Source organism: Eretmochelys imbricata, chromosome 20 (genome assembly GCF_965152235.1).
Source record: "Eretmochelys imbricata isolate rEreImb1 chromosome 20, rEreImb1.hap1, whole genome shotgun sequence".
NCBI classification, from domain to species: domain Eukaryota; kingdom Metazoa; phylum Chordata; order Testudines; family Cheloniidae; genus Eretmochelys; species Eretmochelys imbricata.
Window position 1 is genome coordinate 17646887 of NC_135591.1, and position 23118 is coordinate 17670004.

At 50.0% G+C, this 23118-nt stretch overlaps 1 protein-coding gene across 2 annotated transcripts; it reads left to right on the forward strand.

Annotated features, from left to right (window-relative positions):
* The first annotated feature begins 849 nt into the window (after positions 1-849).
* Positions 850-22910, forward strand: LOC144277732 (C-type lectin domain family 4 member G-like). Of its 2 annotated transcripts, XM_077838696.1 has the most exons (12): positions 850-976; positions 2082-2216; positions 2587-2622; positions 3044-3097; positions 3480-3533; positions 4358-4483; positions 6320-6382; positions 17854-17919; positions 19793-19888; positions 20336-20487; positions 21600-21709; positions 21796-22910. In XM_077838696.1, exons 1-12 carry the CDS (start codon positions 901-903, stop codon positions 21926-21928), a joined length of 1101 nt encoding a protein of 366 aa, XP_077694822.1. In that variant the 5' UTR covers positions 850-900; the 3' UTR covers positions 21929-22910. The 2 variants fall into 2 exon arrangements, with proteins under 2 accessions (XP_077694822.1, XP_077694823.1); XM_077838697.1 differs by lacking the exon at positions 3044-3097.
* Positions 22911-23118: the final 208 nt, after the last annotated feature.

The following is a 23118-nucleotide window of genomic DNA, read 5'->3' on the forward strand; positions in this document are numbered from 1 at the left end:
TTTGTTCCATTGGACACAGATGATGACGCTCACCAAAGTCAAACATGAGACCACCAAAGGAGGATTAAGAATTAGCCAAAAGAAGACAAAAGTTGTGTTCGTTGAAAGAGGAACCAGCCATGACGGGACATCTGTGATTGACAGTGAAGAATACGACATGGTTAACAAGTTTGTTTATCTTGGAAGCACAATCAGTGCTGATGGCCAAGGAGGTGGAAGTAAGATCTGGGAAGGGAAGCGGAACTGTTCTGAGACTGGCAAATATATGGGAAAACAAGGAGTTTCACGCAAGACCCAAGATGAAGATGTACAATATGGCTGTGATATCCACATTGGGATATACCTCTGGCACTTGGGAAATGTGAGATGCCCCCAGTAGGAAACACGCATTCCATCAGAGACGCTTGCAGAGAATAGTTGGTGTCCACAGGCGGGAAAATGTGACAAACGTTGATATGTCACAAAGGCCTGGCCAACAGCCGTAAAGCCAATGATTTGAGAAAGAAGGATGACGTGGTTTGGGCCTGTTGCATGGATGCCAAAGAAATGTATTCTTAGACGAGCCCTTGACTGGATCCCACTTGGTAGAAGATGAAAAAGAGGACAACGGCTGCCGTATAAGAAATCCCTGCAGCCCAAGCACTGCAGAACGGGACTCACCTTCAGTCACTCTGTTTTCTGGCATCTAAAGGGCAAGGCTATGGGCTGGGTTCCTCTTCTTCTAACTGAACCCACAGCTGGGAGCAGGGTGTGGTACGTATGGTAATGTGGGCAGTGACCCATGGTAGGGCTGGGGGAGGAAGGAAGTTACATGCATGTGAAAATCACAGAGCTCCTGGCAGAGCCAGGCTGTTGCTGGTCCCCACAGACGTCCTTCGAGTCCGTCGGTCGGGGATCGGCATGGCTCACATAAGTGACTACGGAAACTGGATGGGTCATTCGCAGTCAAAGGGCAAAAAGCCAGCGGAGCGCAGAGGTAAATGGCCAAGTAATCTGAGTGGGGGCCTGGCTACCAGACCTTCCGGGGGCTGTTGGGTTGGCAGATCTCACTTGCTAGGTACTCGGATGGGAGGTCTCAGAGGAAAACCCAGGCTGCTGCAGGGAGCATAGTGGGGAAATTAGTCGGGGCTCTCTCCCCTGCTAGTCTGTGCTACCCTCATGTCCTGGCATGGTGCTAGGCGATGCTGTGTCACAGGGTGGGTACTCTCCCACCCCGGCAGGGCTGACCCCAATGCCCCAGCGTGGTGCTAGAGGGTGCAGGGCTGCCTTTCATACAAGTTGTACACCCAAAGTCTTGCCATGTGTGGTTGTTAAAGATCCTCTGGCCCCTTCCATAAAAGTCTGGGTGTTACCCGTTGTGTCCTGGCCAAATTCCAGCCTAGGCAATTCCAGCTGTCCCCCCAAAGCCCCATTGTGGTTTCAACTGAGAATTGGATTCGTTGTTCCCACCCTGTATAGCTGTTAAATAGCCCTCAGTGCCCCCACCCCAGAGATGACTGCATCTCAGTGCTGGGTGAAGAATCCCTGTATAAACAGCCCCTGAGTCCTACCCCAGAAGTGGTTGCATCTCAATGCTGGATGAAGGATTTGCATGTGTAAACAGCCCTACACCGCACTCCAGAGACGGCTGCATCTCAGGCTGAAGGATCCCTGTATAAACAGCCTCTATGCCACACCCCAGAGGCAGCATCATCTCAGCGCTGGGTGCGAGAGCCTTGTATAAACAGCCCTGTGTCCCACCCCAGAGGTGGCTGCATCTCAGGCATGGGTGAGGTGATAGATCAATAGAAATACACCCAGAGCCCATGAAGTGCCTTGGGATGAAAGGGAGAGTCAAGAGACCGTATCAGTGTGTGTGAGCACGCTCCCACCCTGGGTGAAGCAGCCCCCTCCTCCAGCTGAGCCAGCTCGTCTGCTGCCCAAAAAGAGCCCCCACCCTCCCTCTTCCTTCCCACCCAAGGGAGGGTATGTGACCAGCCAGCCTCTCTTCCCATGGCTAGCTCCCTCCCGTGGAGATCTCCCATTCCCCCCATGCTGGCCCAGCCTGTCCTGGTGAGACTGAGTGGCTCTGTAATGTCCAGGTGTGGCCGCTGAGTCCGACAATGACGATGACTATGAGAATGTGTCCCTGGAGAACTGTCCCAAGCCCCCGCCCCTGCCGCGCGGGAAGAAGGCGAAGGCGGCCGCGCTGAACCACAAGGACAAAGGAGGAGCAGGTACCAGGGAGCCCCAGCTGCCCCGCTCCGCAGGGATCGCTCTTGCCCCACTGCTCAGAGGCTGGGGAGGGGGTGTCAGCGAAGAACTCAGCATCCAGCCCCGAGCCACCTTTGGGTCCGTGGGAGCCGGTGAGTCTGGGCCTGGCTTGGCTGCTCACAAACCGGCCCGGCTGGGAACGGCTGGGCAAGCCCACAGTGGGAGGTGGTAGCACAGAACGAGCAGGCTGGGTATACGGAGGGGAAGGCCGGGCCTGTGGTCAGTTCCTGACCCCTGGGCACTGCCCGGGTCCCTGATGCACAGACTCAGGCACCCGTCTCTGTTAGGCGCCCCAAGCCACCAGCCAGACTCACCCTTCTCTCTTCTCTCCAGGTCCGGCAGCGACACCAGGCAGACCCCCCAAAACCGGTGAGAAACGTTCCAGTTTTTTGCTGGGGAGCAAGTGAGGCCTGGGTACAGAGCAGCCCCTGCCATCCAGCAGCAGGTCCATGCAGCTGAGGGCTCGTCATGTACAGGCAGCATCGGGGGACAGAACTCGCGACCTTCTGTTCTCACGACTGCTGGCCTAACGCAGCCGTGACATGTCCCAGCCAGCAGGGGGCAGCGCCACATACCCGAGCTGCTTTGACACGTCCCGGCTGTGCAGTGTGTGTCCCATTCCCCCCCCATTTCCAGGGCATCGCAGGCTTTACCTCCCTGGCACCCCCTTGCTCACTATGGCACTGGAAGGAACATCCCCTGCCCGAGTTCAGGGCTGCCCCTCGCCCATGCAAACCCCCATCCCGGCGCTGGGAGCTCGCACGGTATAATCCCTCCTGTTTCCTTTCAGACCTGACCATTTCAGTGATCTCGGGGGACCCGGCCCTTAGGCCTTCCAAGCTCGGTGAGGACTCGGAGCTCTGCTCGGCTTGAGGCAGAACACCCCCTGCACCCCACATCCCGGCCCAGGGCAGAATCTGTCCCTCCAGTCTGTTCCCCGGGGCTATCAATCCCGGCTGGTCCATCCCTTGGGGCCCAGTTGCTTCCTGGGTGGCTGGGGTAGCTGAGTGCTGGTTGGTGGGGAGATGGGGGGTCCCAGCAGGAGCACCCCAGACTGGGGCACAGACTGTCCCAGAGCAGCAAGCCATGATGCGTGGGGAGGGTGAAGCCCAGCAAGGTAGGGGCTGTGTGCACGGCCCCCTCTGCAGCCCAGGAAGGAGGGTACGATTTCATGGCCTTTGTCAGCAGAGCTGGCAGATTTAACGCTCTTTTTCCCCCATGCCCAGGGCTGGACCTGTCGTCTGCAGCCGTGGCAGCTGCCTTCCAGCCCCCGGGAGGAGGTGAGTAGAGTCTGCCAGGGCAGGGGGGCACTGGGGGTGCTGTGCTGCAGGGTGGGGGCTCTGTTGGGGGCTCTCTTCCCTCCCCATCAGTGCTGACCCCAGTGCGGCCCTAGGGGGCACTATGGTGCTGGGAGCGGGCCAGAGGGCTCAGTAGGGGGCGCGCTCTCCTCACTGTCAATGCTGACCCCCCAGTGCCACAGTGCAGCACTAGGGGGCTCTCTCCTCGCAGTCAGTGCTGGCCCCAGTGCCATAGGGGGCGCTGTGATCTCTTTTAGGCAAGGCATACAATCAGACGATTACGCCCGAACACAGCCAATTAGCAAAGCTCCTGGGGCAGCTTTTGGGGAGAGTCGGGGTGCTCACCCCCGCATCCTGCCCATTGCGGGGGAATTTCATTCTCTCTCCCTGGATTCCCCCTGCCCTGTCAACCGCCCAGGGAACTCTCCATCCAGCCAGGCCCTGTGCTACACAACTCTCCAATGGCTGCAGCACGCCGCCCCAGAGGTGGCTGCACTGAAGTGCTGGGACAAGCGATCCCTGTATGGACACAGCTGGGAAGAGGGAGCTGGGGGTCTGGCTTCTTGGCTCTTGCCAAATGGAGGTGCTCTCTGTAGAGTTACCCAGCTATCTGGTGGGATGCCCCATAAACCTCTCCTCCTTTCCATAAACCCATTTGTACCAGCAAGTACCTCCTGCCGACATTTCCCAGTCACCCACTGAAGGGAGAGTCCTTCGCTATAACCTGTCCTACCCAGCCCTCCCTGCTTCCCCCCTGTCCTGATACTCTCGCCCCTCAGAGAGCTAAGTGCTGCTGTTTCCCATAGATCTTCCCCTCCCTAAGCCTGCCTCACGGAGAGGCTGCCCTGGAAGGTCTCTGCTGATCACCTACATCCTGCTGGGGGTTTGCTTCCTCATGTGCAGCGTGTTCCTCATCCTGGCCCTCATGAAACGTGAGTGTGGTACGGTCCCGGGTGTGTCAGGACAGCTGCAAGTGGGGTCATGCAGGCTGGGCTCTCCGTGCCAGGAATGATTCCTCACAGGGACGGGACTGCTCAGGAATTTCCCAGTGAGACTTTGGGGCAGAAAATTGAGGTTTTGATTCCACTAAATTTCGCAAAAAGGGGTCGGTTTCCACAGAAATTTTTTGCCTTTTTCAGAGAAAAACCAAGCACTGGAAAGAAGAAATATTTTCATTCAGAAATGCTGCCATGGTGCCTCAAAGGAGCTGAGTTCAGCTACCACGTGTCCCCATTCTCCTCTCTGGGCTGGTCTCCTCAACTGGACTACACCTCCCAGAATGCACCCCTGCCAGGGATTCCCATGATGCACCACCTCCACTTTCCAAGAGGGGAGACTGCAGTGCATCATGGGAGAGAGGGATGGCTCCCTGATTGGACCATTAAAATCTCACATGGTGTGTGACGGTCTCCCCTCTTGGAGAGGACAGGCAGTGCATCATGGGGCCTGGTGGTGGTGCATCATGGGAGATGAAGTCTGGGTGGGGAGACGAGTTCCTACTGGGGAAGAGGGCATGAGGCATCCAAACTACAACTCCCATGAGGTGCCGGGGCAGAATTTCCAAATCAAAGTTTTTCAGTATTTGGATTTCCACCATAGGAAGAAAAAAGGTCTTAAAAAAATCAATTTTCCATGAATTTTAGTCAAAAATTAAGGTTTTGTGTGTGTGTGTAAAAAATGTCTGGGGGACAAGTCTGGCATTTTCCAGCAAGCTCTGTCCACAGGCAAGGCCACCCGGACTCGAGCGTCACCAGATCTGAAGGGGGTGGGGGGCAAATCTTGAGCAACTCTGCATCTCAGTAGCGGACGCTCTTCCCCTGGAGCCAGAATTCGTACCTGAAAAGTGTTACGCTGCGATTCTGCTCTCACTGGCCCCGATGGAAATCCAGCATCACTCCGCTGAAACCAGCGGAGTAGCTGTGCCAGGAGTGTGATCCGAATCCGGCCCAGAAGGCAGGGTGGGTCCTTGCTCCAAACCGAAGAGCCCAAAGCTGCAAGGGAAGCACTCAGCAGGGCCGGACCCTAAAGGATCAGCACCCAGGCTAAGCTGCAGAAGAGCAAAGTGCAGCAGAAGGAGCTGTATCGGCAAGGGAGTAACTCTGGATTTACTCCACTCAGCACCTGGTCTATAAACATGAGGAATCACCACCTAAGAGTAAGGGGGTGGTGTTAATAGTGCTGCCAACCCTCACTATATTTGGCATTTACCCTTAAAGCCCCAGCTCCCGGAGTCCTGGGATGATGGGAGACTCTTAGCTCATTTCCAAACAAACCAATAAATGCTTAGCCCTCATGGCTGGGAAAGGAATAGCTGGAGAACACAATCCCCAAGGGGTCTTGTGTGTTAGACCCTTTCCTCCTACTCTGCGTCTCTCTTGGCTATGTAGATCGTAAGCTCTTCAGGGCAGGGACTGTCTACTCTGAGCTTGTGCAGTGCCTGGTCCAACAGAGCGCCGATCTTGGCTGGTCCCTACACACTGCCTTTGTACACACAATTACTAATAGCTCAAGAGACCAGAGGGCAAACAAGAAGAATCCCCAAAATTATTTTAAAAGGATTAATGTTTTGGGTTTTTTTTGGGTGGGGGGGGGCGTGATTCATAACTTCTTGAACACCTGGCATTGGAAAATCTCTCCCCTTCCTCCCCATCAAACCGATTCCCCTAGTAGGGGAAGAAACCCAGCCACTGGGGCCTGGAGCAGTTTCTAGTGTAAAGGATGCCCTGGGAGATCACAACTCTGCTGTTTGCTCTTTGTTCATCTCCCAGGCCCAGAGGTGCAGCAGGAGTCAGAGGAGCTGAATTTCCACCTTTTCCAGAGGGCAGCTAATGGTAAGTAAAAGCTCCCAATCCCAGGCTAGCCCAGCATGCTTGTCTCTGGCTCAGCATAGACGCTGGCTGGGTGGGGTCGCTGTAGCTGGTCATTTTATTACAGTGAATTGTTTAGCAGCCTGAGTTTTGAAATTCTCACTTGGTTTCAAAAAGACACAAACTGGTGGGTTTTTTTGTTTCCATGTTAGTAGTTTTCCCATCAAGGTGTTTGTCTCTCAGAGAGTTTTTTGGAAACTTTCCAAAGCCAAAAAGTTTCGATTTTCAAGAAATGCCACTGGGGAGCTAATGTGGCCAGTCAGGCGGGGGTAGGTGAGTAAGAGACACCATGGAGTGGAGGGGGGCACATGGGCATGTTCACACCAGACCTCAAGTAGCCAAGCACCGAAAACACATTTTCAGTTAAGAAATTAGAAAACATCACGAAAATGTCAGTGTTTTCCCAAGTTTTCTACTTTTTAAGGCTAATTTTCATTAACACAACCAAATGAAAACTTGTAAGCAGCTCTAGCTGCTACTAGTGTTATCAGCCATAGTAAATGGTTCCGTATCCTAATTCTCAACATCATAGACCTGAATGCGTGACTCTCTTATGCACCACCCATCAGCCAGCAATAACCTTCCCTCCAAAGGCACCATTTGATCACAAACCTCTACATAACTCCTGCTACTCAGAGAGGTCAGACTCAGTTTGTATCCCTGTGACCGGGGTCCTAATGGGGAGCCAGCTGTGGTCACTCAATTAGGGTGAACTTCAAAAAATGGGGCAGCCAAACCCCCAAAAGCTGGTGGATATTCCAAAACTTAGATTGACCAAGCCAGCATAAAACAGCTTCTTTATTACCTCACTGGTTACTCAGAAGTCCAAACAACACAATTCCCTTAAAATGATCCAGCCTCGGCCTCCATCCAAATACCCACATCAAATATGATGAAAATTTCTGTAAATCTTGTTTCCTCATATAAAAGAAAAGGTTCTCCCTATCCCGAAGGGTCGGACACGTCACCACCCAGGTGAACACATGTTTCCGATCTTACCCAAACACACGCTTCAGCCAATTCTTATTAACTAAAATGTATTAAAACACAAAAGAGAGAGAGTCTGGTTAAACGATCAATATACAGACAGACATGAGTTCAATCCATTGAGGTGCAGATTCACAGCAGAGACGGTGAGCTTTGTAGTGGCAAAGAGTTCTTTTGGAAATAGTTCATAGGTGATAGTCCAATGTCCGAATCTCATATTCAGGGTGTACCAGCATAACTGGGACCTCAGTCTTGTGACTCAGACTTCCCCTGATGAAGTCTAAGCAGATCTGAGATGACAGAATCAGGACCCAAGGCTCTTTTATACAATTTCATGTCCTCTTTGACAAGTTGCGATTTCCTTGGGGGAACAAAAGGTAATTAGGATGGCTTTGAAGGAGGTCCATCACTGATACTTAGCTATACGAATTAACATAAGGCCTTTTGCTTGTTCCTCCCCGTTTCACAGTACATTTCAAAGAGAGATGAATACTGAGATATCCCCTGTTTACAATTCATTTACATGATAAGATGTTCTTTTGACTTCTGAATTATCAGAATACAGCACAGACGGGGACTGTTAATTACACTGTCCTCCCTACTCATACATATGTAAATACACAAAACCACAGACATTATCTCCCCACATGCCTTTTTGGGGCTTTTTATTTTGCAGGATTTTTAACCCTTTCTAGCCATGTGTCACACCCCGAACGTGAGACTGGTGTGGAAGGGTGAAATGAGAGGTCCTGGATACACCTTAAGGATCTCCCCACATTGATATGAGCTGTGTTTACACTGAATTATTTGTAAGGCCAAATTATTGAGGCATGCTTTGGCTCCAGCCAAAAACTTAGTCCATACTTTGTGAAACACTTCAGTGATTCCAGGGCTTGGTCTATGTGTTAACTTAACATAGCCATTAATGTTCTTCGGAGAGCACTTACTCTGGTATTCAGCCATGAAGGCTGGGAGCTGTTGTAACTCAGTTTCCCTTCATGCACAGCTGTTCAAGCTTGTACTGGTTTTTCTGCTGTGGAAAGTTTTAGAAATATGTCTATGCATTAGCTGTGAAGCCTCAACATTATTAGACTTTTTAACACAAAGTGTTTTTTTGTTGAACCAACCACATAATCATAAGGGTTTCTATTATGTACCACTCTTAAAATGATCATGGGCTTTTCCAAAAGACCATGCACATTGTACATTTTTACAGTTCTTGGTATCAGCAACAAGTTAGTTGCAATCATCAGCAAGAACATTAACATCAGTTCTATCACAAGTGTACATTTACAATCATTTTTGTCATGCCAAGTCTTTGGTTCAGACAAATTATTCTTTAGGTCAGCTTGTTCAATATCCCTTTTGAACCTTTGCAGCTTTTTCTTGACCTCGGGGTCTTCCTTAACATAGGCTTTCAGTTTAACCACTTCCTTGGGGTTTTGGTATTTAAGGGTTAACCTGTGGCTTTATTTGCATGATAAACTTTTCCCCTTTCTCCCTGTTCCAGAGGGTCAAAATCTGAGGTCTTTTGCTTACCATTCATTGGCCGGCTGGGTATGTCCTTTTTGCTAACAGCTACAGGCAAGTCTTTCTCCCTCCAGTCAGTCAGGTAATTTGCATCAACACAAAAAGAAATGGAGTACTTGTGGCACCTTAGAGACTAACCAATTTATTTGAGCATGAGCTTTCGTGAGCTATAGCTCACTTCATCAGATGCATACTGTGGAAACTGCAGCAGACTTCATATATACACAGAGAATATGAAACAATACCTCCTCCCACCCCACTGTCCTGCTGGTAATAGCTTATCTAAAGTAATCGTCAGGTTAGGCCATTTCCAGCACAAATCCAGGTTTTCTCACCCTCCACCCCCCCACACAAATTCACTCTCCTGCTGGTGATAGCCCATCCAAAGTGACAACTCTTTACACAATGTGCATGATAATGAAGTTAGGCCATTTCCTGCACAAATCCAGGTTCTCTCACTCCCTCACCCCCCTCCAAAAACCCACCCCCATACACACACAGACTCACTCTCCTGCTGGTAATAGCTCGTCCAAACTGACCACTCTCCAAGTTTAAATCCAAGTTAAACCAGAACATCTGGGGGGGGGGGGTAGGAAAAAACAAGAGGAAATAGGCTACCTTGCATAATGACTTAGCCACTCCCAGTCTCTATTTAAGCCTAAATTAATAGTATCCAATTTGCAAATGAATTCCAATTCAGCAGTTTCTCGCTGGAGTCTGGATTTGAAGTTTTTTTGTTTTAAGATAGCGACCTTCATGTCTGTGATTGCGTGACCAGAGAGATTGAAGTGTTCTCCGACTGGTTTATGAATGTTATAATTCTTGACATCTGATTTGTGTCCATTTATTCTTTTACGTAGAGACTGTCCAGTTTGACCAATGTACATGGCAGAGGGGCATTGCTGGCACACGATGGCATAAATCACATTGGTGGATATGCAGGTGAACGAGCCTCTGATAGTGTGGCTGATGTTATTAGGCCCTGTGATGGTGTCCCCTGAATAGATATGTGGGCACAATTGGCAACGGGCTTTGTTGCAAGGATAAGTTCCTGGGTTAGTGGTTCTGTTGTGTGGTATGTGGTTGTTGGTGAGTATTTGCTTCAGGTTGCGGGGCTGTCTGTAGGCAAGGACTGGCCTGTCTCCCAAGATTTGTGAGAGTGTTGGGTCATCCTTTAGGATAGGTTGTAGATCCTTAATAATGCGTTGGAGGGGTTTTAGTTGGGGGCTGAAGGTGACGGCTAGTGGCGTTCTGTTATTTTCTTTGTTAGGCCTGTCCTGTAGTAGGTAACTTCTGGGAACTCTTCTGGCTCTATCAATCTGTTTCTTTACTTCCGCAGGTGGGTACTGTAGTTGTAAGAAAGCTTGACAGAGATCTTGTAGGTGTTTGTCTCTGTCTGAGGGGTTGGAGCAAATGCGGTTGTATCGCAGAGCTTGGCTGTAGACGATGGATCGTGTGGTGTGGTCAGGGTGAAAGCTGGAGGCATGCAGGTAGGAATAGCGGTCAGTAGGTTTCCGGTATAGGGTGGTGTTTATGTGACCATTGTTTATTAGCACTGTAGTGTCCAGGAAGTGGATCTCTTGTGTGGACTGGACCAGGCTGAGGTTGATGGTGGGATGGAAATTGTTGAAATCATGGTGGAATTCCTCAAGGGCTTCTTTTCCATGGGTCCAGATGATGAAGATGTCATCAATATAGCGCAAGTAGAGTAGGGGCTTTAGGGGACGAGAGCTGAGGAAGCGTTGTTCTAAATCAGCCATAAAGATGTTGGCATACTGTGGGGCCATGCGGGTACCCATAGCAGTGCCGCTGATCTGAAGGTATACATTGTCCCCAAATGTGAAATAGTTATGGGTAAGGACAAAGTCACAAAGTTCAGCCACCAGGTTAGCCGTGACATTATCGGGGATAGTGTTCCTGACGGCTTGTAGTCCATCTTTGTGTGGAATGTTGGTGTAGAGGGCTTCTACATCCATAGTGGCCAGGATGGTGTTATCAGGAAGATCACCGATGGATTGAAGTTTCCTCAGGAAGTCAGTGGTGTCTCGAAGGTAGCTGGGAGTGCTGGTAGCGTAGGGCCTGAGGAGGGAGTCTACATAGCCAGACAATCCTGCTGTCAGGGTGCCAATGCCTGAAATGATGGGGCGCCCAGGAGTTCCAGGTTTATGGATCTTGGGTAGTAGATAGAATATCCCAGGTCGGGGTTCCAGGGGTGTGTCTGTGCGGATTTGATCTTGTGCTTTTTCAGGAAGTTTCTTGAGCATATGCTGTAGTTGCTTTTGGTAACTCTCAGTGGGATCATAGGGTAATGGCTTGTAGAAACTCGTGTTGGAGAGCTGCCGAGCAGCCTCTTGTTCATATTCCGACCTATTCATGATGACAACAGCACCTCCTTTGTCAGCCTTTTTGATTATGATGTCAGAGTTGTTTCTGAGGCTTGAAGTTACCTACTACAGGACAGGCCTAACAAAGAAAATAACAGAACGCCACTAGCCGTCACCTTCAGCCCCCAACTAAAACCCCTCCAACGCATTATTAAGGATCTACAACCTATCCTAAAGGATGACCCAACACTCTCACAAATCTTGGGAGACAGGCCAGTCCTTGCCTACAGACAGCCCCGCAACCTGAAGCAAATACTCACCAACAACCACATACCACACAACAGAACCACTAACCCAGGAACTTATCCTTGCAACAAAGCCCGTTGCCAATTGTGCCCACATATCTATTCAGGGGACACCATCACAGGGCCTAATAACATCAGCCACACTATCAGAGGCTCGTTCACCTGCACATCCACCAATGTGATTTATGCCATCATGTGCCAGCAATGCCCCTCTGCCATGTACATTGGTCAAACTGGACAGTCTCTACGTAAAAGAATAAATGGACACAAATCAGATGTCAAGAATTATAACATTCATAAACCAGTCGGAGAACACTTCAATCTCTCTGGTCACGCAATCACAGACATGAAGGTCGCTATCTTAAAACAAAAAAACTTCAAATCCAGACTCCAGCGAGAAACTGCTGAATTGGAATTCATTTGCAAATTGGATACTATTAATTTAGGCTTAAATAGAGACTGGGAGTGGCTAAGTCATTATGCAAGGTAGCCTATTTCCTCTTGTTTTTTCCTACCCCCCCCCCCCAGATGTTCTGGTTTAACTTGGATTTAAACTTGGAGAGTGGTCAGTTTGGACGAGCTATTACCAGCAGGAGAGTGAGTCTGTGTGTGTATGGGGGTGGGTTTTTGGAGGGGGGTGAGGGAGTGAGAGAACCTGGATTTGTGCAGGAAATGGCCTAACTTCATTATCATGCACATTGTGTAAAGAGTTGTCACTTTGGATGGGCTATCACCAGCAGGAGAGTGAATTTGTGTGGCGGGGTGGAGGGTGAGAAAACCTGGATTTGTGCTGGAAATGGCCTAACCTGACGATTACTTTAGATAAGCTATTACCAGCAGGACAGTGGGGTGGGAGGAGGTATTGTTTCATATTCTCTGTGTATATATAAAGTCTGCTGCAGTTTCCACAGTATGCATCCGATGAAGTGAGCTATAGCTCACGAAAGCTCATGCTCAAATAAATTGGTTAGTCTCTAAGGTGCCACAAGTACTCCATTTCTTTTTGCGAATACAGACTAACACGGCTGTTACTCTGAAATGCATCAACACAGACACTCACCTGTTTACTAGTTTTCAGATTCTCAACCTTTACCAATTCCACGGCTGGACTATGTCTTAAAGAAATTCCATCCATTTTCACTAGCATGTTAGACTCAAGGTTCTTTTGTCCTTGCATTACCAACCTCTGCTTCCACATGGAATCAGATGTCAAGTCCACTAAGAGACTACAAGTCATATCCAAAATATCTAGAGATGAGAGTTTGCCTGCTCTCTCCTGCATTCTTGTAACCCAGTAACCAGTATCCCGATCTTTCCTCAGTACCTGAGTCACAGACTGCTTACTTAAAGAATCAACATGGAGACATTCATGTTCCAACAACATTGTCTCCCCAACAAGCTGGTTAAGCTTTTAGGGCTGTTTAAATTCGCTAACAATTTGTATTTCGTTTGAAAACTTTTCAAAGCTATCCACACTGGGTCTTTTTAAAGCAAAGTCAGTGGATCTATACACCTCAGAAAGACTCTGGCAGTTAGGAACTGGAACAAGTCTCCCAGACAAACTGTTGCTTTCTCTATACAGTGATTCACCCTGAGTTAACTCAGTCAAATCACTTGCACACCCATCAGTTGCAGCAAACTAGGACTTGCTCTAAAGGAAAATTTTTCTGAGCAACAACAGACTCTTTCTGGGCTTCACTTAAATCCAGAATCACCTCTGTCCCATCAGGAGGATTTTCACAAAAACCCCTTTCAGGCAAACTTCTAGACTTCATAGTCACAAGATCAGAAGTATTGTTTTCCTTGTTACAAGTTTTCACACTGTCAGTGGGTAATATAGTCAAATCACCTTCATGCTTTCCTTGTGCCCTGGCTACGATATCACCCTGATCAGACGAGGTTGTCATATCTTCACCCAGCAATACACTAGCAACAGGCAAAATAAAAGCACCAGAATCGCTTGGTCTTTGGGAGCTATTTGTGATATTAACTGGATGCAACCTAGTTACAATGTCATCATCCCTAGCAGACAGAAATTCAGGACCACTTCCTTCCTGGGCTTTAACTGTATCCAGAATCAACTCTGGGTCAATTGATACATTTTCAACCATCATAGGTTGAAAGGCTTCTTCTGTCTGCTTTACAGACAGAAAAGACCTGGAGAAATATTCCCCTTTAACAGGCGCACAGCTTGGGATATCATTTCCCTTGTCCCAGCACACATGGCTATTCATGGACAATTGCTTGGAGATTGGGGTAGCTCCCTTCATGGGTAAGTCATTACCCCTAACAGACACAGGAACATTTCCTTCACTGTCACACTGTAACAGGTAAGGTGTAGGGATACTCATGTTCCACTAACCTTGCCTTCCCAAACTGCTGATTAGACAAAGCCATCAGCTCAGAAGGCTGCTTATGCTCATCTAAACTCTTTGCCTTTCTCTCCCTTAACAGATAAACTGCTGTTTTCCACAAATAGTGTCGTATTACACTGAGCTGCTTTTAAGCACATCACTTTTACCTGGGTCAGGCTTACTTTCCCACGTAGCCAACAATGTGTCACTTACCAAGACTGTCCCCCTTCCTTCCTCAGTTAGGGCTTTAACCTAATCACCAATTTTAATTTGCTCTAGAGAAACATCTTCCTGAGCCTTATCTAATGCCAGATTCACTTCTGAGATACCAGACAGACACTCACAAATTTTTTCCACATATGCACTGCTTCTTTGCACAGACAAACAGTCATCTTCCTCGGACAAACATCTGGATAAACTCTCCACAGGCAAATCCTTACCCCTAGTAGACGCAGGTTCAGGACTATTTCTTTCCTGTGACCGGTTTATGTCATCAACTTGATTGAACAAAGTTTTAATATCACTCCCAATCAAAAGATCCTTAGGCAATAGCTTCCTTACATCAGCTGTAACTTCATGTTTAACACTATTCCATTCAAGATGGATTCTGGCTAAAGGCACACTTACAGTAAACTCATAGAGGATTACAATATTCACAACCTTCTTTGTAAAGTAATCTTCCTCTTTGACAAGATCTGCTTTAACAAGAGTGATGTCAGAAGCTGTAATTTGCCCTAAGCAGCTTTTACCATTGACTTTTACATTCTCTGCACAAGTTATGGGGTTACCTTCACTTGAGCTCACAGAAAAAGCATTTACATAAAAGGTGGCCATGTTGGGGTAAATTTGATTACAAACAGGTAACTTCTTAGAGTTAAACAACGTACCAACATTGTTACAAACTGGATAGATTTTATCCCCATTTTGCTGTTGAGAGGAGCTGGCTTTCCAGGATGATACAGTTCCTGTTGTACCTTTATTCTCTTGAGTTGGAGCTTAAGTTTGTCCACTTTTTCCTTGGCTTCTAGCTGCTGCAATTGAATATATGCCATTCTTTAGATATGAATGGCCATACTGGGTCAGACCAAAGGTCCATCAAGCCCAGTATCCTTTCCTCTGACAGTGGCCAATGGCAGGTGCCCCAAAGGAAATGAATGGACAGGTTATCATCACGTGATCCATGCCCTGTCACCCAATCCCAGCTTCTGGCAAACAGAGGCTGGGGACACCATTCCTGCCCATCCTGGCTAATAGCCATTGATGGACTGATCTTCCATGAATCTATCTGAGTTACTACAGAGAATTCTTTCCTGGGTATCTGGCTGGTGAATCTTGCCCATATGTTCAGGGTTCAGCTGACCGTCATATTTGGGGTTGGGAAGGAATTTTCCTCCAGGGCAGATTGGAAGAGACCCTGGAGGTTTTTTGCCTTCCTCTGTAGCATGGGGCACGGGTCACTTGATGAGGATTCTCTGCTCCTTGAAGTCTTTAAACCACGATTTGAGGACTTCAATAGCTCAGACATAGGTGAGAGGTTTATCGCAGGAGTGGGTGGGTGAGATTCTGTGACCTGCATTGTGCAGGAGGTCAGTCTAGATAATCATAATGGTCCCGTCTGACCTTAATATCTATGAATTTATCTAGCTCCCTTTTGAACCCCGTTATAGTATTGGCCTTCACAACACCCTCTGGCAAGGAGTTCCAGAGGTTGACAGTGCGTTGCGTGAAAAAATACTCTCTTGTGTTTGTTCATGTTCAAAACACATATGTTGTCTTTCAGCAGCTTCTCCTTCCATATCAGCTATTTTTTGCTTTCGTTCAAGTTCTAGCTGCTGATTTCTCACTGCAAGCAGTTTTGCTGGGTCTGCTTCCTTATCACTGGCAATTAACAGATTTCTCAGTTCCTGCTCTAGGGCCTTTTTCTTAAAAGACAACCCCCTCTGTAAGCACAATTCTTCCAGTTTTTTTCTGTCAGGAACTTGATCATGGGTCACTCATTGTAACTGATTTTTAACCCTTAAACTCTCCAATATCAAAATTAATTTTTGACAAGCGTGTGGTTCTGATCCAAAAACCCACTTAACCTGTGGTAATGTGCATCCAAGCATGATTACGCCACTGTGACCTGGGTTCTAGTGGGGAGCCAGCTGTGGTCACTAAATTAGGGTGAACTGCAAAGAATGGGGCAGCCAAACCCCAAAAAGCTGGTGGATATTCCATACTTAGATTGACCAAGCCAGCATAAAACAGCTCCTTTATTACCTCATATGTGTAACCCTTTTGCCAGGTGTTGCCAGCAGCAGCAAGGGTCAGGTTCAGTATCTAGGAGCTCCTTTTCAACTATACAACACAAAACTGGCTCGAGCCCCCACCCAGTGACATGAGACAATTACACACCACCCCCTGGGTGCCTTTAAGAGGCAATACTTCCCCTCTCACGAGCACAGAGTCTGAGTGTAGCAAAAACTTTTAATAAAAGGAGGGAAGTAACTCAGCATTAATTTGGGAAAACACCACAACTATGGTTGGTAAACAAGAGCCACGAGCAAAAGACCCACCCTCAAGTAAGTTGGGCATTGTCCTTTTCCCCTCAGGGTCTTAAGTCCAGCAACACAAAAGTCCCTTTAACACGCCCATCCCTTCTCTATACTCCACTCACAGTTGCTGTCCTTGGCCAGTGCAGCCCCAGAGTTCAGAGGTTCATCCTCAGAGTTCACCTCCCACCCTGTGTGGAAGGCGGGGGAGCAGAGGTGGGGCAAGAAGGCACCTTACACACTGCACTGCTGGGGCACTCATTCATGGCCCCAATGGCCAATTGCCATACCTCTGCAGGGCTCTGTTCTGACGCTCTCCACCAGCTTCTTTGCTGGCCACTCACCACGGCTCTCCGCCAGCTGCCCTGCTAGCCACACCTCTCTGCCAGCCGCGCCCCTTGCCAGCCTCCCTGCTGGCTGCTTGCTGGCCACTTGTTATGCCTCTCCGCACGGCACACTACTGGCTGCTTGCCACGCCTCTCCGTACCTCTCCACCAGCTGCCTTACTAGCCACTCACTCAGGTGCCTTCAGCCCTCTCCCCGTACTTAACACAGCTCTCAGGGATTTCAGCTGTTAGTGGGAGAGCCTCAGAGCTGGTGCACACTGGGCAGTCTCTTGCAATAGAGACACTGTCCCAAAGGAGGTCCAATACTTAGACCTAGGCATCAGTGATTACAGCTCTGCAGCATGTAACAGGACTCTCTATTGAGTCTAAATTAGCTCTTTTACTATGCATGGAGAGAAAAGGGATCAAATGATATCCAGACGTTTTAAACAGGGCCCCACAACACCAACCAAGACCCCCCCTCTCCCAGCAAATTGGGCTTTGGAACCATGTCCCCTGCCTAGTGAGTGTCATTCAGTTGAGGGTGAGTCCCTCCATTGGGGTGTGCCAGGTACAGGTCTGCTGCCCTTGGTTCACACAACAAGGATAACAATCCTTTATTACTCCTGTCCCAATAACGAGGAGACTGGGGGAGCCAACACCAGCCACAAGGAATCATTTGGGGGAAACAATCCCATCATGCTGAGCACCTAGGCAGGGTGGGTGTGTCCAAGCAAACAAGATCAGCTCCTGAAGTTTTTTTCCACAGCTCACCACTAGACGTCAGGGGAGAGCTCACTCAGACTCTGCTGACACCTGTAAATACACAAAACCACAGACATGATCTCCCCACGCGTCTTTGGAGGGTTATTTATTTTGCAGGGTGTTTCACCCTTTCTGGCCATGCGTCACAATCCCCATGGTCAGCAACGAACCCCTCCATTACCAAATTATTCCTCTCCATGGAGACAGACAGCTGCCGCCATCCCCAAGTGTTACAGGGGCCACTCAGGACATCATCCTAGTGGTGGCGACCTTTCCCCTCTCCTGATCCCAAAGGCGTTTGTGTTTGCAGTGTCCCAGAACCTGGCGGATTGGGAGAAGATCCGAGCAGAGGTTGCGGCACTGCAGAAAACAGTAGGTGAGAGAATGACACAGACGCTTCTGCCTCTCATCAGTAGCGAGAGTGAGGGGCTGCGAGGTCGGGGTTGTGGGCTTTGTATCCACCTGGGGCTGTGGACTTGGGCAAGTTTTTTATTAGGTGTATTATGGTAGCTCCTTGGAGCCCAGTCATGGCTCATGCCCCCAGTGTGCTAGATGCTGTATGTAATTAGGTGTTTTACGGTAGCTCCGAGAAGCCCCAGCCTGTACAAACACAGACCAAAATTCTTCCAGCCTAAGCAAGTCACGTCTCTGGACCCCGGTGTCCATGGGATGGAGAGTCTGTAGCCACTGAGGGCTGTGCGGCTGTCCCTGGCCTGCCCAGCTGGGGCTCTCAGAACACTGCAGGGATGATGCAGAGAGGGGCTTTGACATTCTCTGGCTTGGGCGATGCAGGGAGCCAGCCCTGATGCTCAGAACGGTCCGTTCTGGCCTTAATATCTGTGGGTGAAATCCAGGCCCCCCGGAATCCAGCAGGCTTTCTTCCCCTCTGCCCTGCCCCTCTATGAATCTGCTTCTTGCTCCGAAAGCACAGTCCCTACCTCTCCAGCTGAGCCTGGGCTACACACAAAAGTGAGCTACTCGAGTTATATTGGTCCATTTAAAGCACTACAACCCTCCGAGTGGAGGTCCAGTTATCCTGGTGTAAATGTACTTACACCAACACAGCCATTCCTATACAGGGACGGAATACGCTCTACCTGTAAAAGCTACCTTCGACTCAGTATAACTGGGTCCACTCTAGGGGTTGTAATGGAATACCTAGAGCAGTTTAAAAAAATAATCATATCCCTAAACAAAATAGTTATACCAATACAAAGGCTGGGGGTAGGGCAGATCTTAAGGAGAATCTCCATCAGCAGTATCGGGTCTACAACACACAGCTAAACAGTAGAGGGCAAGGAAGATATTATAATCCCTAGCTCTTGTATAGTGCTGTTCATCAGTAGGTCTCAAAGCACTTTGCAAAGGAGGGCAGTATCATTATCCCCATTTGACAGATGGGGAAATTGAGGCACAGGGAGAGGAAATCACTTGCCCCAGGTCACCCAGTGGGTTACTAGCAGAGCTGGGGATCAAACTCAGATCTCCCGAGCCTCAGGCCAGTGCTGTCTCCACGAGCTTACCCTGCCTCCTTCACACGTTGCTCAGTTCTGTAGGTTTGGTACCCACCCACCTCTGGTGGGGTTCTGCCGAGCAGTGGCTGCCCTGAAGCATTTTTGATGAACTCTTAGGGGTGAGCTTCGATGGTTTAATTAGGGTGGAAGCAATTAAAAACCCTCCCGAGTGATCCATTTTTAAAGAAACAGACACAGAAAATTGTTTTGTTAACAATTCTCGCATAGCTGGTTCGTCTGCCCAGGAGCCAGCACCTGGCTCAAAGGCTGCCTAAAGCCCTATTTGGGGTCTTTAAGTAGGACCTAAGCGGCCTGGTACTGGCTTTCTGCAGTCCCCTAAAGGGACTGATCCTGTGTCACACTGGGCCACACTGCTGGTGTGAAGGGGGTGGAAATTGCCCCTGCCCTGGGCAGGGGGGAATCACAGGTTAGTGTGGAGCTGGCGTCAGAGCCTCGGCTCCCAGCCCCTGGTGTAAGGGATGGATCAGGGGCTTGGATCAGGAGCGTGCTGCACCATGGGTATTCCCTGCTTCCCAGAGGAGGCAGAGTGTGAGTTAGAGCAGCCAGGAGGCTGCTCTGACTGTCGCCAGGGGTCCAGGTTCCAGGCATCGCAGAGGAGACTTCGAGCAGGGCCCGCGGCGTCTGTAAGCGGCCCTACGTTGGAGGCCGTGCAGGAAGCTCTGAGATGACCATGCTGCGCGTTGGCTGCTAACCTCCTTTCCTCCACCAATCCAGACGCTGTCCATCGTTCGGTATCTGGGGAGCTGGCCTCTGTGAAGCAGTTTAGCAGTAAAATGCAAGAGCGGATCACGGCGTTACAGAAAAGAGTAGGTGAGGAGCACAGTGCCAGCTGCCATGCCCACACTAGGGCTGCAATCAGAGGGAGGTACAGGGCAGGGCCAGATGCTCAAGGGAGCTCTCAGCACACGGCATCTCCCCTTGCGGGATTCTCTGTGGTTCTCAGGGGGAGCTGCAGGGCGGGGGATTCTCTGAGCCAACCCCAGGCCCACCGAGGCTGCTGTCTACAGCCATCCCCTGTGGATCTCTCTCCGTATGTCTACCCTGGAGCTGGAAGGGAGCCTCGCGCTGGCATGCTAAAAAGAGCCGGGTGGCTATTGCTTTGGCGCTGCGGCTGGGGCTGCACTTGGTCCCCTGGGCCCCGGAGGGGAATGGGGTTAGAACAGGGGGCCGGGAGTCAGGACTCCTGGGTCCATTTCTTGGCTCTGCCAGATTCCCTGTCTGGCCCTGAATTGGGTTATTCTGGGTTTTGCTTTCTAGATTCTGTCTGCGGCCATTGCCCATGGGGCTGGGTCTGGTTCCAGAGAACCTGTTACCACTTTTCAGAGTCTACCAAAACCTGGCATGAGGCCAAGCAGTTCTGTTTGGATGCCGGGGCACAGCTGGTGATCATTAACACCAAAGAGGAGCAGGTAAAGCCACCTGCCACCCTCCTGGCGTACCCCGACCGGGCCAGGGAATTGGACAGCTACCGGCGACAGCAGCAGCTTTACCCTGGGAATCCCTGGCGGGTGGGACCCAGGTGACCAGGCAGCGGGTGAGAATGCGCCTGGCCCTTAAAACACGGCTCTTTTAAGGGTCACCAGGTTTTTCAAAAACCGCAAGCGGGCCTGGGTCTCAAAGGCAGCCTGGCATTCTGCAAACCAGCACACGCAACATGCCGCGTGTTAACCAGCCCACCGTGGGCAAGCTCTGAGGGCAGCCCGGGCTAATATTCCCAGCAGAGGAATATTGGGGCCTGAACATGCCAGAAAAGCACCCAGAACAAAAGCCTAAATAGCATGGCAAAAACCTGCGAGAGCTGGAAAATATAAGCAGGGAGCAGGGTTTGTAAGAACAGGCTGGACAAACACCCGTCAGGGATGGGCTCGGTTTCCTTGGTCCTGTCTCAGCACTGGGGGATGGGCTCAGTGACCTCTCAGGGTCCCTTCCACCCCATATTTCTAGGACTCCCTATGGAGTTTTTGCCATGTCTGTTGGGATGGGAATTGCTGGGGTGTTTTAAAGAGATCAGCCAGACAAACCTACATGACTATAGCGCTGGTTCCACCCTGAACCCCTGTATGTTCCCCCAACACCAGGTCATGATTCTTCCCTGCATCCATCCCCACCTCCCCAGGAGCTCAGGCCTCATGCCCCCTTCAGACCTCCTGTTGCTCAGGGGTGAGAGCTGGACTGAGACCACACCAACTCATTTCACCCACCTGCCAGGAGCAGCTCTCACTTATGGCTGGATTTGAGGTGGTGACATATCTATGGTATTTAAGCACTCCCCCCCACCCGCACATCACACTCTTCAATGCCTTTATCTTGCTAGCACCCTTAGGGGCAGGGCTATTGTCCAGGTGGGGGAACTGAGGCATAGAGAGAGATGCAGGGGACTTGGCCAGGGCCATGCAGGGAGTCAGTAGCAGAGCTGGGATTTGAACCTGGGTCTCCTGAGTCCCATTGCTCCTGGTGTTGGTAGAGCGCGTGGCCTGTCCCACACCCATTCACCCCCTTCGTCTGTTCTTGTCTATTGCAGGCATTCCTGGTGAAGGCCCGCACAACGTCCCGCGTGTACTGGCTGGGGCTGAGTGACCAGAAAAAGGAAAATCAATGGCTCTGGGTGGATGGCTCCCCTCTGAACCTCAGGTGTGCGGGGTGAAAGGCACCATGCCCCTCTGCCCAACCCCTTGCTCCCCGCTGTGGTCTCCATGCAGCTTTGCTCTTCTTCACAGCTTCTGGAGCACCGGGGAGCCCAATGACTCCGGCAATGAGGACTGCGGCACCATGGCGACCGACGGGCGCTGGAATGACATAAACTGCTACATGACCGACTACTGGATCTGCGAAAAGGCCTGGCTCTGCTAGAGCCTGGCTTGGCCGCCGGCCCACGCCCTTCCTGAGCCATGGGCTGAGGGACCAGGCCCTGCCTCCTCCAGGTCGACAGTCTCCCCAAGCTGTGTTCTCTTGGTGATGCTCCCCGTCGCGCAGCTCTTTCTGGGAGCCGGGAGTTTTTCCGAATCCCTTGGGGGGATGGTATTTCTGCAGTGTTTCCTAGTGGGTAGGGCATCAGGCTGGAGCACAGCAGACCTGGGTTCTATTCCCTGCTTCATCCTGGGACCTTGGACAACTCCCTTCCCCATGCCTCAGTTTCCCCTTGTAAGGGCTCAGGCTGTATCACTTCTGAATTTTGGATGATTGTATGACACTGTACTATGAAATGGCTGGGTCATGGAATGCCTACGTGTGTGTGGATGCCCCAGGGGGTAGCAGGGTCGGCATGTCTCTGCCAGGCCAGACACAATGGGAACGGACCAGCATGCAACATTACGTTAAACACCGTGGGACAATGAGTTTCCTCTGCCTCGGAGATGGCGCTTTCTGCTCTTGTCCAAGGTGAGGGGGGCTTGGAAGTAATGGAAAGTTACCAAAAGGCAGAATGAAAGAAGCAGCAGTTTAGAAAGGGACACCCAGGGGGGAGCGTTCTTGGGGACAGAGCCACCTTGCACCAGATTAAGGGCTGATCTACACTAGAAAATCAGACTGACCCACCAACGTGAGTGAATAATCCACCCCCCTGAGCAATGTAGTTAAACTGACCTAACACCCAGTGTGGAGAGCTCAGTTGGTGGAATAATTCTTCTGTTTACTTAACGCTACCCGTCTCGGGGAGATGGATTTCCTCTAGCGATGGGATAACCCCTCCTGGTGCTGTACTATATGGCTGCCCAGAAAGTGGTAAACTGTTCAACTTTTCTTCCTCTATTATATGATTACTGGCTTTTAGCAATAAACCTGACTGATATTGATTGTTTGGTCTCTTGAATATGTTTCATAACGAGCCAAAGCATGGGCAAGCAATTGACTATATTATTTAGCAATTGCTTTCAGGCTGTTTTATATGTGTATTGTTCGTTTTTGCCAATGAACTCACACAGGAAAATGATCAAAGACAAAAACACTGTATCACCCGTGTGTGAACGCTTTTCTCAAAGCGATTGCTCCCTATCTGACCTTTCCATACTTGTCCTCAAAGGCAAACGGCACAACGCCTTCGA

Excerpts from the sequence above, each read along its gene's own strand:
- LOC144277732 (XM_077838696.1), top strand. The coding sequence starts at position 901 with ATGGCTCACATAAGTGACTACGGAAACTGGATGGGTCATTCGCAGTCA. Across the intron at positions 2,217-2,586 it reads CAAGGACAAAGGAGGAGCAG|GTCCGGCAGCGACACCAGGC; the intron begins GTACCAGGGAGC and ends TCTTCTCTCCAG. Across the intron at positions 2,623-3,043 it reads AGGCAGACCCCCCAAAACCG|ACCTGACCATTTCAGTGATC; the intron begins GTGAGAAACGTT and ends GTTTCCTTTCAG.